A 16,717-nucleotide genomic window follows, 5' to 3' on the forward strand; every position below is an offset into this window, starting at 1 on the left:
GATACCCCCTTTGACTGGAAAATTTATAGCACTTTGTCCACTGGACTGCGCAAAAATTGTGTCGCGTTTTCATAGTCAAACTATCAAAACTTCAGAGAAATTTACTGGTCAAATGTCCAGTGACCGACCCCTCTTAGTTTTCAAAACAATTATGGGACATTATTAAATTTTATCGGACAGTGTCCTGTGCTTATTTCCGGCCCTGGTCAATGGTCCTGTTCAAAACGTTTTTTTTTCAATCGGACCACTTTTTTTTATTTCAAACCACGTGTCTCACTGGTCACTAGATTAAAAATTGCAGGACAAGAGAGTAACTGGCCCTTTGGACTAGTTTATTTATTCATGTCACAAGTCTTAAGGGCCAGTTTGAAAATAATGCCATGATAACGCTTATTTCGGAAAGTTGAAAAAGTTCGGAGCATCCTCCGGGCCCGGGGGGTTTCGTTTAGAGCGGTGAACCAAATTAACCACATTTCTTGTAAATTTCAAATACTGGTTGTCTCAGATTACTATACTGAACGCATTCTGCCGCCATCATAATTGCGGCGTTAATGGGCTGTTCTGTGCCGTGCCGCTCCGCGTCGAGCTATTAAGCCTAAATTATGGACCGCGTTTGTAGTTTTTGTTAATTATTCGAAATCAACACGTTGTTTTCGAAGGTAACACTCATTTTTAATCATATTATAAAATCATTGAGATATTGCAATAGACGAACTCTTAAATTACATTTCAAACCTCCGAAAGCCAAAAATCATTTGACCAAGGCCTAGCTAAACAAAGCCGTTACTCCGTTACTCTTCGGTGGTTAATATTTAATATTATAATTTAATATTTTTAGGATCATTTATCGTGCGTAATTAAATAATGGCAGAAGCGATTGACATTGATTTATACGCGGATGACTTAGAACAAGATTTTAACCAGGCAAGTGGCCTTTCTAATTTTAAAAACGCGAATTTTTCCGTTAACATTGTTCACTCACTCACTGTAGGATGGAGAATTCAATCATGATCAAAATGTTGATCTCTATGACGACGTCATAACCGCTCCTTCAGGCGACGGTCATTCGGGAGACGAGGTGCCTATTAATTCTCCCTTATTATTTTTGTTTGACCCTTAAATAATGAATTTTTGCCAATTAGTACGGCCTTGGTCACGACGATTCTCCACCAAATTCATCCTCATCAGTTCTTGGGAATAACGTTGCGCACGGGGCTTCAAAGCGAGTTTGCATCTACGTAGGAAACTTAACTTGGTGGACGACTGACCAGGACGTGACAGACGCAATCACTAGTTTGGGTGTGACAGACGTGGTAGATATTAAATTCTACGAAAACAGAGCTAACGGCCAATCCAAAGGATTCTGCGTTGTTACTCTTGGCTCTGAAACTTCTTTCAGATCTGTTATGGAAAAACTACCTAGAAAGTAAGCTCCTAGTAATGTTTAATTTGATTAAATATTAAATTAAATTTATCATAAAGGGAATTACACGGACAAAATCCTGTAGTCACTTCATGTAGTAGACAAAATTTGAATCACTTTGAAATGCAGTCAAATAAAAGAAATGCTGGTAAGTATTCCTGGCAATATTTTGTCCATTTTGACAAAACAATAGGTGAAAACTAATTCATAATTATAGCAGCTGGTATGGGTCGACCTCCGGGTCAATATGGACCCCCAGGACCTGGAGGAGTTGGTCCTCCACCCGGTCCACCTGGCCCTGGAAACCCGGGTCCACCTAGAATGGGTCATCCTCCTATGATAGGTCGAGGCAGAGGTCAATTCCCTCCACCAAGACCTCCAATGGGTCCACCACCACCTAATCATCATGGCCACCCTCCTGGCTATAATCAGGGTTATTACCGTAAATCCTCCTTAATACAAATGCTCTTAAATGAATTTAGCTGCAATTTGAAATCGTTTATTAATGGCAATGGTTTTTGTAATTATTTCAGGCCCCCCACCCGCTCCAATGCACCACCACCATCATCCTCACCATCACGGGCCCCCTGGACCAGGTGGTCCACCCGGAATGCCTCCTAGACCCCCACCACCTGGAATGCAAGGAGGACCCCCACCTCGTGGACCTCCAGGCCCACCACCCATGAGACTCGTAAATGAATCCAGATACAAATTAGGGGTAATTATGGACTGTGCAAGTAATGTACTTGCAATTGTTTTTTTTTTCTTATGTCTTGCATATTTTAGGCTTAGCTTTAATGTATCTTAAAATAGATGAAATTAGACCTAGGGAAGACTTAAACCTAAATAGATGAAATTAGGCCTAGCAAAGACAATTAACCCTAAAAAAATTAAATTAGGCAATGTTAAGGCTTAAAAAATTGACAGAAATAGGCTTATAAGCTGTGTGGGAAATAAGGCGGTGGTACAGGGCAAATGACCAGTTTAAAAATTGCCTGGACCAGTTTAAAAATTAAATCGGAGGGGGGTCAGTGGTCCACTGGACCACTAAGAAAATTCAAGGGTTTCCAGAGTCCAGACATTAGCTAATATATTTTAATTATCCACTTCTTCAATTTAGCAGACGACGCGCCCTGGTCATGGACCAGTTTATTTATTCCAGGCCAGAGGGGTCGCTGGCCCAATGGCCAGTTTAAAAAAATCCTTATTTCCCACCCTGCTTATAAGTATACTTTATAACCAGGGCTGGAAATAAGGAAAATTTATAATAGGACGTGTCCAGTTCTTTTTTTTTTTTTTTTTTTTTTTTTAATCGGACCTGTGCTTATTTCCGGCCCTTCTTATAAAAACTATAACAGGCTTAGGAATCTCTATTAATGTTAGAATATATTAAACTAGGCCCAAATAATTCTCAAAAAAGTAGGAATAAGGTGAAAATATTAATTTATTTATAATTAAATTTGACGGGGTTTCTTTTCTGCTTACTTTGTTGACATTAGCCTCCGCCTCCTAGAGGACCTCCGCCGCCAATGGGAGCTCGTGGTCCGCCGCCAGATCCTCGAGGTGGGCCTCCTGATTGGGATAGACCTCCCGGTGATTTATAACATTTTTTTGTTGAGTTTTGAGCCGCTTTGCTTTGGTTTCTGATCACAAAAAATGGGAGATTGCATCATTATCTGGTCAAATTTTAATCATTCCTTACATTGACTAATTTTCACAGTTAATCATCCTCCTGGACCCCCTGGACCTCCCATTCAAGGTGGAATGCCGCGACCCCCTCACTCTGGACCTCCGCAAGGGCCCCATCCACCAGCTCCTCACGTGAACCCCGCGTTTTTCCCCCCTCATCAAGGACCTCCCCCTGGTCCCCCTCAATCTTCTCAATCAGGTGACCCTTATGGTCGCCCTCCCCCTGGACAATATCCCGAATATAGAGGACCACCTCCTGAGAGGTCAGTCAGAGGTCCACCATCGGACAGGTAAGGATTCAAAACTATTTTAGGCTGTAATATGTATCATAGGTCAGGGAAAATTAATAAGTAGGCGGAAGTATGTCTGGGATCAGGGCTGGAAAGTAGTTTTATTGGTGGTCCTGTGCTTATCAGGGCTGGAAATAAGAAATTTCTTATAGCACACGTGTCCAGTGCCTTTTCTTTTTTTTTTTTCTTTTGCTGGAAAATTTATAGGGAATTGTTCACTGGAGTGTGAATTAAAAAAATAGTGTCCCATCTTCATGGACCTTTGAAATGTCCGGGAAAGTAAAATGGGCCTTTGAAATGTGAGGGAATGGAAAATGGGCCTTTGAAATGTCGGGGAATGGAAAATGGGCCTTTGAAAATTCAGGGACAGGGTTCACGCAAAAGTGGAAAAATGAGGGAAATAAATAGTTGACAAAAACCTCATGGGAAATTTCGAATTTTTAGTAAAATTCAGGGAAATTTGCGTCAAACAGGGGCCGAGTAATTAACATACCCCCCTCCATAGGAATAGCATTACACTAAACTTTGGAGGCTTTTAACTCTGGTTCTACTAGAGATACGGGGATGCCCTTTGAGTATGTTATAGTGTAATTTGTCCCCCATCTAACCATACTAAAAACTTAGGGCTACGACAAACAGGGGCCAAGTAATTAAGCAAAACGTAAAGAAACAACCCCCCTCTATAGGAATAGCATTACACTAAACTTTGGAGGCTTTTAACTCTGGTTCTACTAGAGATACGGGGATGCCCTTTGAGTATGTTATAGTGTAATTTGTCCCCCATCTAACCATGCTAAAAACTTAGGGCTACGACAAACAGGGGCCAAGTAATTAAGCAAAACGTAAAGAAACAACCCCCCTCTATAGGAATAGCATTACACTAAACTTTGGAGGCTTTTAACTCTGGTTCTACTAGAGATACGGGGATGCCCTTTGAGTATGTTATAGTCAAATTTGTCCCCCATCCAACCATACTAAAAACTTAGGGCTACGACAAACAGGGGCTGAGTAATTAAGCAAAACGTAAACAAACAACCCCCTCCATAGGAATAGCGTTACACTAAACTTTGGAGGCTCGTAACTCTGGTTCTACTAGAGAACAGGGATGTCCTTCGAGTATGGTATAGTCCAATTTGTCCCCCATCCAACCATACTAAAAACTCAGGGCTACGACAAACAGGGGCGGAGTAATTTAGCAATACATAAACAAACAACCCCCATAGGAATAGCGTTACACTAAACTTTGGAGGCTCGTAACTCAGGGAAGTTTGTTTTCCAAAAGTTGTATGAACCCTGGGGGAATATAAAATGGTCCAAACTAGGTTTCTGAGAAGTTGGGCAATTATAATATAGTACAAAATACGTGTTTGAAAAGTCATGGAATTGAAATAAAGCCCAATGAAGTTATGGAATTTATAAATAGGCCAAAAGAAGGTCGGGGAATTTGTTTTTGTGGGTAAAATTTCTTTCGTGAAGGATGTAGCCCATTTGCGTTTTGTTTTATGGTTAAATTAGGCACGAGAGCAATCCTCCCATCAGTGAAGCTGAATTTGAAGAAATTATGGGTAGAAACCGTACTGTTTCTAGTAGCGCAATTTCGCGCGCGGTAGCTGATGCTAGCGCCGGAGATTACGCCGCCTCTATTGAAACCTTAGTGACGGCCATCTCCCTGATCAAGCAATCCAAAGTCGTCAATGACGAGAGATGTAAAATCTTGATCAGTTCCCTTCAGGATACCCTTCACGGGATCGAATCCAAATCTTACGGCTCCAGGTAATCATAATTATTCAGGCCTATCGTCATTAGTTCCTCGTGGAAGGGCGCATTTAACACTCGCGATCGTCTTTGGGTCAGAAGCAAAGATAGAGCTCGATCTCGAGAAAGAGAAAGATCCCGAGAAAGGTCGTCAAGACGGGAAAAATCCAGCCGGAGGGATCGCTCTAGAAGCCGCGAAAGAGACTACAGAGATCGCAGCCGCGAACGGGACAGATACCACGAGGAACGCTACAGAGAAAAGGACAGAGATCGGGACAGGGAACGCGAACACAGAAGCAGTCGGCATTAAGAGTCTACGTTGGGTGAGTCAAAAAAGAAAGAACAGTTTTTAAAACCCCCTCTCCATCTTCTATTAATACTCCTTGGAGGTTGTACTTTAATTGGGGTTATCTAAAGGTTGTCCTAATTAATTTTTATTAATTTAGCAATAAATTAATTGAATTATTTTAAAGGTTAATTAAGATTGCTTTACTTTTCAGTTTTCCTTTTTTTAATGCTCCTTGTCCTAATTAACTTTTAGTAATTTATTATTAGTAATAAATCATTTAAATTGCTTTAAAGGTTAATTAGGATTACTTAAATAATATTTTTTTTTTGGGGGGGGGTAGTGTAGCTTTAGTTCTAAATTTTGGATTAGTTTTAACGTTTGCAATGAGGTTTTCATTGATTGAGGTTCAAAGTACATTTCCGAGATCATGGTAAGCTTGAGTTGTCTCTCTTCTCTCCAACAATCGGGTGTGTTGGTAAGATATAATCATTGGTTGGTAAGTTTATTTTGCTGTAAATTGGAAATTATTTCCAAAAATTTGGTATTTAATTATTAATTATAATTAATTAATATTTCTGAAAAGAAATTAATATTTTTTTTTTAAAACAAACAAACAAACAATCAAAATATTTTAACTACAAAACTAGGTTGAATTAATTAATTAATTAATTGTATTTATTATTCTAAATAATTAATAATAATAATAATAATAATTATTATTGAGGAGGGGGGAATATTAATTATGGTTATCAATAGTCGCTGTAATTGGCGGAAAATTTAATTAGGTTACTTAAATATATTGGTGAACCGCGAATATTTGTTTAAAATTCAATTTAAAATGACCAAACCTTCTTTAAGAATGTTAAAACACCCGAGTTTATTAATAGCTTTCAATTTTAATGGAATTAAAACGAAAAAGGATATTGTTAAAACATTGCTACTTGCAAAGATAAAATTTGTTAATAGGGAGCTAACAGTTCTGACCCTGAAACGTCACACCCTTCTATCTCTTACTGCAGTTTCATCCCCCCTAACGGTTGGAAACAGTGTTCTACGCGCAAAAATGCCAACCAGAGGGCGGCTGCGTGACGTCAGACTATCTCTTCCCCCTAGCCAGTTGTTAGCTCCTTATACAGGCGGGTTCCGCCACGGAACCTGAAAAATCAGGGATATATCTTTGTAGGCAGTAATGTTCCAATATCCGTAATATTTTAGACTAAAGCCTTGTATGCTTAACCAAAATATCTCATTCATTCATTCATTTAAATTTAATTTATTTAATTAAGTCATTAATTAGGCAGTTTTTTAAAATTTGTACTACATTATTATTTATTCACCTCAAATTAAGAGCGGAAATATTATTATTTATACGCGAGCATGAATCATTGTTTAATATAAACATAAAGTTTATAAGATATGTTCCATAAGTATGACACTATAAAGCTAGAGAACGACAAGCGGGAATTGACTACACGCTACTAAGCCTTTGACAGCAGCGCCTCACCAGGCGTCGCTTTACCTAGAATCTATGACCTACGTCATCATGACAAGCTCTAAGTAACCAGTGACAAACTTATGGAACATATATTGTGCTATAAACTAAAACCAAGAAGTGATATCTAGTTTACTAGCGAGAAGGTGTAAATTCGCCACATTTCTAGCTTTATCTCCAGTCCAAACGTAGGTACTGAGTTAATCCCCACCGCCTCTAAATTACAACCAGCATCTCATTGGTTCTTGAAAACTCACATCAGCACGACGCGAATGACGAAAATTACGTATTTTCCGACTGAGGAGAGTGTAGCGAAATAGCCCGGCCTCCTTTTACGCCCCCCCCTTGTATTTTGAAAGGGGGGGCTGGGACTATGGCGCGCGAATACTTAGGCATCTTATACCTTCTCCCAAATAAACTAGATATCGCTTCTTGCTAAAACCGTAACTTTATAAGAAATATTCTATAAGAGCGACGTTGCTTTGTAAGGCTACAACCTAACGCCTTCTCTATTTAGGCCTTGGCGAACTTGTAGAGTATTTCTTATGAACTTACTCAGACTACACTTCTCTACCTCTTTGTCGATGTTTCATATTCTCTAATAGTTTTTCTTATCCTATGAAACGGTCAACGAATTTAGCCTATTATTAAATTAGGCGCGCTTCGTAATTGTGTAAAATGTAAATCTGACCTAAAAGAGATTACTTACTGGTAACTTGGGTGGTGGTGCATGATGTTATTTACAATCGATTCAGTGGGAAAAATAATTTAAATCATTCATAAGTAACATCAAAAACAATGAGTTCTCGGTGAAATACGTTATACAGGGTGTTCCAAAAACGGTGGTGTTATCGAAGTACAGTGGGATTGGTACTCTGATGTGACTTCTATGAAAATTTGTGTTTTATGGATGACCCCCCTTCATTCAATTTGCTTTGCCATTCAGTTTTTTGCTTAAATTTAAGGGATCATCCAATCATAACTTGTTTCCCTTTACAAGAGACCTTGGAACCCACTGTACTTCGGTCCTACCTTACTTTTTTTGTAGCACCCTGTATATTAAACTTATTGTTATTATGTTACTTACGTTTAAAATAACGACTAAAGATGAAAAACTTAGTGGTTTTTTTTATATATATAAAATTTATAACTTATAACTTAAAATTAAATTGAATTAACTTAAATAGTCTAAAGGGTTAACTGAGGGGCTAATCACTCTTAGATTATTTGTACACAATGTGTCATGTAGGGGCGGGTCCTGTATCAAACTAAGCGTGCTGAGTCCCCCCCCCCCCTTTGAATGTATCAGCGAGGCATTGAAATTAAATAGTGACAACTACTTTGAAATATAGTTCTTGACAACGCCCCTACATAACGCATTCCTGGGGTGGCTAGCCCCTCGGAGTTGCCCCCAGCCGTTTGTAAATAATTCCAAATATTCTGTCAAATATTGATATAATTATCTTAACAGTCCCGAGAAATATTTAGGTAACAAACAATTCTATGTCTGAGGGATAAAAGGTATTCAATTTTGAATAATTAACTTAATTATACTTTATTATTTATGACATTGAAAGAATCTATATAGAAACAAAATTGAGGGTTGCTACGTTTAGTTTATATCAAATACACTTTAATTGCATTTAATTATTTCTAAAATTGGAAAGAATCGTGTTTATGAAAAATATTTTGGACAAAGTTATATAATTTAAAATCTCAAAGACTGCTTAAATAATTTTAAATATATCCTTCGCTTGGTAATTAGTAATTAGACGCCTGAGTGTTCTGGTAATTATAAATTTTCAAAGATTAGTTAAATAATTCAGAGTGACCACTCTTCCTAATTTTTTCCTATATTCTCCTATAAAATAGGTATCGATTTCTTCTTATATTTATCACCAATAATTTTTCTATATTTCATTTAAATTAATTTTCAATTTTCTGTGGTCATCCCTGATAATTTTAAATATACCCCTGATTTGGTAATTTTAATTATTGGCAATTAGAAATAAGTCTAATGAGCGATATCCCCCTGGGTACCGAGTAATTTCAATAACTGGTAATTACTAATTAGTTCTCTAAAGGGACCCGATTTTTCATGAACCTATCGGGAAAAAAAAAAAAAAAAAAACATTAAACGACCTTTGACCTAAAGCATACATGCTATAGAAAGGAATATACCCCATTTTCGGGTCTCTTTAGAGATCCCGCGTTAATTTAGTAATAAAAACAAAATTAAAAAAGTGGAAAAACGATTAAAATATATCCTATCCCTCGTTTAGTAATTTTAATTAATCATTTCTTTTTTGAGCGTCCTGACAATTAATTTAAAATACACATAAAAATAATAATTTTCAATTTTGGGATGGAAGGGTCAGTAATTTATTTAAACATACATTTCAAAATACAAAAAAAAAATCTATTTTTAAAAGGTTGTAAAGAAAATACTCTTCTTGCACTTCTGGTATCTTTTATCTTTTGTTATTTATATTTTTAAAAAAAGAAATCTTTTTAAATGTTTCAAAGGCGTAGAACAAAAATTAAACCTGACAACAATAAGTATGAAACTCGCTTGTTAATTGTGAAATGTAGATACAGCAATAGACGGTCCTTTTCCCGACGTAAAAAAGGGGGTAGGCAACGTTATTATCGCGGGGGGGATACATTCCCGTCTCTGCTCAATCCCATGATACAGCGCAGGCGCCAAAAACCCGAGACCGAATGTAAAAAGGGGGGTAGGCAACCGTCAGTATCGCGGGGGATACATTCCCTCTCTGCTCAATCCCATGATACAGCGCAGACGCCAAAAACCCGAGACCGAGATGGAAGGCAGTTTTTACCCCCATGTCTTTCCCCCTTTAGTTACATCGGGAAGGCAACCGTCAGTATCGCGGGGGGGGGGGGATACATTCCCTCTCTGCTCAATCCCATGATACAGCGCAGGCGCCAAAATCCCGAGACGGAGGGCAGTTTTTACCCCCATGTCTTTCCCCCTTTAGTTACATCGGGGAATGGTCTATAAAAAAGTGTCGTACCTATTGTTATAACGTTACTTATATTGATATTAATAAGTTAAAAATAATATATTAAAATTTAGAATAGTTTAAAAATTAAAATGGAAGAATAGGTTTTAATTTTTGTTTTAAGACTGGCAAATGACGTTAAAATTAATTATATTACATTGATTGTTTATTTATTTAAGTTTTTAAAAATGAATTGTGTTTTAAAGTTTAACTTAGTTGATTTAGACGATTTCCTTCTGTATTCCCATTTTTAAACAGGCGCTCTCAATGAAAATACTGGATAGAAAAAAACGCATCTCTACAAGCTATTATTATCGTTACCTTCATTTATTCGCTCTGTAATTAAAGAAAATAACCTTCCCTAGTAATCGTTACACCCTCATTGTCATTTTCAAAATATGTAATCAAACGCGCTTCGACTGTCTCAAGCAAGAAGCATTTTGTGGATGGAAGAACCACTCGGAAACCCTTCTAGTGGATCTACCAGTGGATTAACCAACATTTTCAGAAGACTTCAAGTGGATTTAAAGATATTAATTAAGATTACACGCTCTTTTTTTTTTTTTAATCCCAGACCCCGAATTTCCCCATTTTTTGATCACATTATGTATTCGTATGCCTCATTAATATTTGAATGTTAAAAGAAAAAAAAATACGAGAAAAAAAACCAATTTTTATTAGAGTTTTGTAACAAATATTGTTTCATTGGATTAAAACTTGTCCCTTTCCCCCATTTTACGTAGCTTTAGTTTAAGGTACATAAATAAATAAATAAATAAATAAATAAATAAAAAATAGGCAAAATCCCTGTTAGAAATTAATTTTAATTAAGTTTAACGCGGCCTTGAAATATAGTAACAACAACGTGCTATAAATAGATCCGAAAATATTTAAAAACCAGTCGGAACCAGCTGAAAGAGGAAATCACGGCTTCCTATTGGTCCGAAGTTGCAACAAGGTCGGATGATGGGAAATTGGCCAGAGAAAACGCGGGGTTTCGTCACGTGACCTTGTTTTCGTCAATCAGGTAGCCGCGTTTCCCCTCACGCTGTCTGTCTCCCGATTGTCTGTCAAAATATTTTCGTCGCTTGCCCGCTAAGCTTAGTAGTTAATTTTAGCGAATTGAATTAAATTAACGAAGTTATCGAGATAATAGTTTTACATATGTCTAAACGTTATCGCCAATTAGTTTTATCGCAAAAGTCGATATATCTTAAAGCGGCTTAAAAGACCTTGAAGAAGGGAAGAAAATTTTATTTTGTTGACTCGAGTCCAAGGCTTAACTGTCTTGATTTCGCAGCTGGCTTTCGTCGTCTCTCTCATGATCTACTCTACTAGTAGATTAGGCTTAACATAAAAAAACACTACTTTGTTTTTGAGCTTAAAATAGTCGCGTGTTTTTAAAAATTCTAGTAAACAACTGTTGTACTTTGTTGTCAGTGAGTAATTTTATATTTTAAGTACATTTTTTATAGTATCAAGTTAAATTTTTCTACTGTATTATTTTATTTCTCCGATTACTCTTGTTTCTTAATTTTTTTTTTGGTAAATCTGGTCCATACAACAAGCCTAATCAATTAGTAATCACGTTTTGGTCCGTTAGCAACAAGCTATAGTTAAAAAAAATGACCCAAGATTTGTTTTTATTTAAACTTACTGTTCTAGAGTTGTAAAGAGGTTAATTTTAATTAGGGTTGATTAATGTTTAAGTTAGAAAACTTGACAACAGTTTTTGATAGGAGTTTTTATAAATTTTCCATTGTTATTTTACTTTAGAACTCTCCTTAGGAAGTTAGGAAGGTGAAGAACAATGTTCCAGTTTGCCTGTAATTGCTTGAACATAACTATCAACGCCAAAAAAGTGGAACCAGTTGATATTAGCAAATTGCCATTGCATCAAAATGAGACTTTCTTTAGAACAAAATTAACAGAGACACTTAGGAATTTGTGTGAAATTAATTTGGTAGGAAATGGTTCTTTTTTAGACTTAATTTAAGTTAATTAACTAGAAATTACACTATTTTATACGTCAAGGCTCAACCGAGTTTATGTAGAGAGAGACAAATTGGGTCAGTTTTAATCACAACTTGTTTATGTTGTGATCAAGAAACTTTTGCGACTTTTGATAATGACAAACTCCTAATTAATTCAACTTTAGAGGTAATTTTTATTATTAATATTTTTAAGCCTAACTTGGTTAAGTAAAAAAATAAGAAAGGTTTTAATTGTTATCTTAGATAAATAGTAGTTCTTTAACCTCCTTGATTAGATAATGGTGAACATAATGTTTATAATATATCATAAGGAAGCTTAGATGTTGTAGATGATAAAAGGGTGTTATGAAATTAGCATTGCATCATTTATATTTTGATTACAATGTAAAGTTTTGGGGTCAAAATTTATTAGATTTCAAGACATTGGGATTAAGTTTTGGCTTAATTTTAGTAATTTTAAGCTTACTTTATGTGAATTTTAGCTTATACTTTATGTGCGTTTTAGCTTATACTTTATGTGCGTTTTAGCTTATACTTTATGTGCGTTTTAGCTTATACTTTATGTGAATTTTAGCTTATACTTTATGTGCGTTTTAGCTTATACTTTATGTGCGTTTTAGCTTATACTTTATGTGCGTTTTAGCTTATACTTTATGTGAATTTTAGCTTATACTTAATGTGCGTTTTAGCTTATACTTTATGTGCGTTTTAGCTTATACTTTATGTGAATTTTAGCTTATACTTTATGTGCGTTTTAGCTTATACTTTATGTGAATTTTAGCTTATACTTTATGTGCGTTTTAGCTTATACTTTATGTGAATTTTAGCTTATACTTTATGTGCGTTTTAGCTTATACTTTATGTGAATTTTAGCTTATACTTTATGTGCGTTTTAGCTTATACTTTATGTGCGTTTTAGCTTATACTTTATGTGAATTTTAGCTTATACTTTATGTGCGTTTTAGCTTATACTTTATGTGAATTTTAGCTTATACTTTATGTCAGTTTTAGCTTATACTTTATGTGCGTTTTAGCTTATACTTTATGTGAATTTTAGCTTATACTATATGTCAGTTTTAGCTTATACTTTATGTGAATTTTAGCTTATACTTTATGTGCGTTTTAGCTTATACTTTATGTGCGTTTTAGCTTATACTTTATGTGCGTTTTAGCTTATACTTTATGTGAATTTTAGCTTATACTTAATGTGCGTTTTAGCTTATACTTTATGTGCGTTTTAGCTTATACTTTATGTGAATTTTAGCTTATACTTTATGTGCGTTTTAGCTTATACTTTATGTGAATTTTAGCTTATACTTTATGTGAATTTTAGCTTATACTTTATGTGCGTTTTAGCTTATACTTTATGTGAATTTTAGCTTATACTTTATGTGCGTTTTAGCTTATACTTTATGTGCGTTTTAGCTTATACTTTATGTGAATTTTAGCTTATACTTTATGTGCGTTTTAGCTTATACTTTATGTGAATTTTAGCTTATACTTTATGTCAGTTTTAGCTTATACTTTATGTGCGTTTTAGCTTATACTTTATGTGAATTTTAGCTTATACTATATGTCAGTTTTAGCTTATACTTTATGTGAATTTTAGCTTATACTTTATGTAAGTTTTAGCTTATACTTTATGTGAATTTTAGCTTCTACTTTATTTCAGTTTTATATTATACTTTATGTAATTTTTTAGCTTAATTCGTGTAATTGAGTTTAAATAATTATTTTTACATTTATAGAAAGATGCCAAAACACTGAAAGAATTAAGAGAACTGGATAACTATTCCAATTTGTACAAAATTATTCTTCCAAACAGCTTAGCTAACCCCAACGTTTTCGGCTCCTCTTTCAGTAAAAAATATAAAATAATATTTATTTATTTATTTAATCGCGATTAACTAGGTATTATTTGGATAGATCACGGCAGACAAAACTACGCTTTAGGGGATGTAGTTGAGTCAATTTGGCAACTAGCAAACGAATACCTTTGCAAAGAACAGAGAGAAATGGAGGAACGGATCCGTATCTTTACGGAGAATCAATACGCGGAATACAACAACTTGCAAAGTAAAATTATGAAAGAAAAACAGACGTTAATGGATTTAATTCATGGTCGTAACGCCGTGGCCGCTTCTCCCCTGAAAATGATGAATTTACCCTTATCCCTGGGATTCCCATCTCCACCAACGTCACCGGAGAATTCTGGCGAGAAAACGGTTAAAACCCCTAATCTTGACAATTCCTTACGAAGAAACTACGTTAGAAGCGTCAGTTCACCAACTCAGAAAGGAATATTATCGCGTAATAGCGCCATGGCTTCAAACATAATGAAACGCAGCGAGGAAAATAATTCCACTGGCATTTTTAATCGTAGAAGAGCTCAATCCATTCATACAGCCACTAATTACGATTCTAACAGTGAGTTAATTAATTTTAATCAACAATACGAGGTTGACACGTTAAAATTTGTTTCTTCCGGTGTTATAGCCATTTTTGATATGGAGGGTTTAGAAGATGAACCACCGGCGGCTTTCCCTATTTCAGATGATGAGGAAGCTGATACTGATGGTAATTTTGGTCTATTTTTTATAGGTATTCTTGACTTGGTTTGATTTTATGTTACAGATAGTACCGTCGAAGAGTCTGAGAGGAGAAATAAAGTTCCACAAATGAGTAGAAGTCGGCGTAATGATCAGAGTTGCGCAAAATCTCTCCCTATAACTGTTCCTTTATGGTCTGCCTTTAATCATCCTGATCTCTCAGATGATGATGAACCGGTAAGTAACAGAAACAGGGTTGTCAACTTGTCACAGCGCGGCGAAATAGAAAAAATAGGGTGAAAAGGGTCCCGGAAAATAGGCCAGAAAAGGTCCTGGGAATTAAGAGAAAATAGGCCAGAAAAGGTCCTGGGAATTAAGAGAAAATAGGCCAGAAAAGGACCTGGGAATTGAAAGAAAATAGGTCAAAAAGGGTCCCGGAAATTAAAAGAAAATAGGTCAAAAAGGGTCCCGGGAATTAAAAGAAAATAGGTCAAAAAGGGTCCCGGGAATTAAAAGAAAATAGGTCAAAAAGGGTCCCGGGAATTAAAAGAAAATAGGTCAAAAAGGGTCCCGGAAATTAAAAGAAAATAGGTCAAAAAGGGTCCCGGAAATTAAAAGAAAATAGGTCAAAAAGGGTCCCGGAAATTAAAAGAAAATAGGTCAAAAAGGGTCCCGGAAATTAAAAGAAAATAGGTCAAAAAGGGTCCCGGAAATTAAAAGAAAGTAGGTCAAAAAGGGTCCCGGAAATTAAAAGAAAGTAGGCCAAAAAGGGTCCGCGAAATTAAAAGAAAATAGGCCATAAAAGCTCCGCGAAATTAAAAGAAAATAGGCCAAAAAAGCTCCGCGAAATTAAAAGAAAATAGGCCAAAAAAGCTCCGCGAAATTAAAAGAAAATAGGCCAAAAAAGCTCCGCGAAATTAAAAGAAAATAGGCCAAAAAAGCTCCGCGAAATTAAAAGAAAATAGGCCAAAAAAGCTCCGCGAAATTAAAAGAAAATAGGCCAAAAAGGTCCTGGGAATTAAAAGAAGAAGTTCTTCTTGGAGAACCATAGAAAATAGGTCAAAATATTTTTGGAGACTTAATTATATAAAATAGGCCAAAATTATGAATTATGACACCCAAAAAAAAACAATTTTGTATTTGTAGAAAAAGCCTAGTCCAGACCCTCAACAAATTGCCGCTAGCATGAAAGCTTTGGCCATGGTTTCTAGGGATGATAAGGAAATGTTTGGTGATTTGCCTCGTCGCAGATTAAATACAGGGGAACTAGTCAAATCCAGACCCATTTGATTAAACAAATTAATCAACCTATGGCAGTTAAAAAACAAAAACAACCCCTCTTATCATTACAAACAATTCTTTTGAAATTCTTTTTTCATTTGTTTTTCGTTAAGTTGTTAATTACATTTTCTTTTTTTTTTTTTAATTTTTCAAATCATTCATACGTGAGTTTAAGAAGTTCGAGATTCAGGGTTTATAGGCCTACTTCATCTATTTTTTAACAAAAACCGTTTAATTACTATAGCTCAATCGTGTTAAGAAAAGAAATCATATCCTAGTTAACGAAATAGTTTAGTTTAATCTTGATCTTCAAAAAAAAAAAAAACAAATTATTTTCAATATTTTTTAATTGATATAAAAAACAAATGAACAAAAACAAAACAAAAACAGAAATATATTTATTATAAAAATTGAAATAACAAATGAGAAATTTAAAAAGAAAAAACATTACCTTCCAATTGCAGACTTGAAAGGGATCATTTTTAAATCCCTTTAAACATCCTAGTCAAACGCAATCTTAGAATAAACAAGAAAATTATAATTATTATTTTTTTTCTTCCCCCCAAGAATTTCTAAATTAAATTTTAATTAAATATGTTTGATTGAATTTAATTTTAAATTTAATCAACCGTAATTTAATATTATAAAGTGCCAAATTTAAAAGAGTACCAAAAACAAAAAGAACCTCCAGAATAATAATTTTTGATAAAGATTTTAAATTAAAACCCGCGCCATCTTTTAATTTTTAATTAATAGTAATTATTAAATTAATTACTCAATCTTCCAGTTGTTTAAATTAAATTCGAAAGAAATTAATTAATTGCCTAGTAATTAACGACATTTGTATGACATCTTCATTTAAATAAAAAATAAAAGAAAAGAATTTCATCATTACTACCAAATTTGTGGTTGTTGCTTTTAATTATTGTTGC

At 35.0% G+C, this 16,717-nt stretch overlaps 2 protein-coding genes across 5 annotated transcripts; both read left to right on the forward strand.

Annotated features, from left to right (window-relative positions):
- Positions 1 to 505: 505 nt before the first annotated feature.
- Positions 506 to 10,694, forward strand: Cpsf6 (cleavage and polyadenylation specificity factor subunit 6). 4 transcript variants are annotated; one of them, XM_089839159.1, is made up of 12 exons: positions 506 to 659; positions 839 to 924; positions 992 to 1,078; positions 1,143 to 1,426; positions 1,483 to 1,571; positions 1,641 to 1,865; positions 1,957 to 2,141; positions 2,923 to 3,016; positions 3,144 to 3,402; positions 4,918 to 5,175; positions 5,257 to 5,480; positions 10,220 to 10,694. In XM_089839159.1, the coding sequence occupies exons 2-11, from the start codon at positions 865 to 867 to the stop codon at positions 5,465 to 5,467; spliced, it is 1,752 nt and encodes a 583-aa protein (XP_089695285.1). In that variant the 5' UTR covers positions 506 to 659; positions 839 to 864; the 3' UTR covers positions 5,468 to 5,480; positions 10,220 to 10,694. The 4 variants fall into 4 exon arrangements, with proteins under 4 accessions (XP_089695285.1, XP_089695286.1, XP_089695288.1 ...); XM_089839160.1 differs by having other exon boundaries at positions 5,260 to 5,480; XM_089839162.1 differs by having other exon boundaries at positions 2,923 to 2,986.
- A 158-nt stretch (positions 10,695 to 10,852) lies between these two features.
- LOC149673567 (uncharacterized) lies at positions 10,853 to 16,687 on the forward strand. Its single transcript, XM_089839175.1, has 8 exons — positions 10,853 to 11,400; positions 11,738 to 11,924; positions 11,996 to 12,121; positions 13,704 to 13,815; positions 13,882 to 14,382; positions 14,452 to 14,532; positions 14,590 to 14,741; positions 15,651 to 16,687. Exons 2-8 carry the CDS (start codon positions 11,772 to 11,774, stop codon positions 15,792 to 15,794), a joined length of 1,269 nt encoding a protein of 422 aa, XP_089695301.1. The 5' UTR covers positions 10,853 to 11,400; positions 11,738 to 11,771; the 3' UTR covers positions 15,795 to 16,687.
- The last annotated feature ends 30 nt before the right edge of the window (positions 16,688 to 16,717 follow it).

The sequence above is a fragment of the Phalangium opilio genome, unplaced genomic scaffold (genome assembly GCF_054372755.1).
Source record: "Phalangium opilio isolate 3A_F unplaced genomic scaffold, DU_Popi_V2 ptg000048l_1, whole genome shotgun sequence".
NCBI lineage: Eukaryota > Metazoa > Arthropoda > Arachnida > Opiliones > Phalangiidae > Phalangium > Phalangium opilio.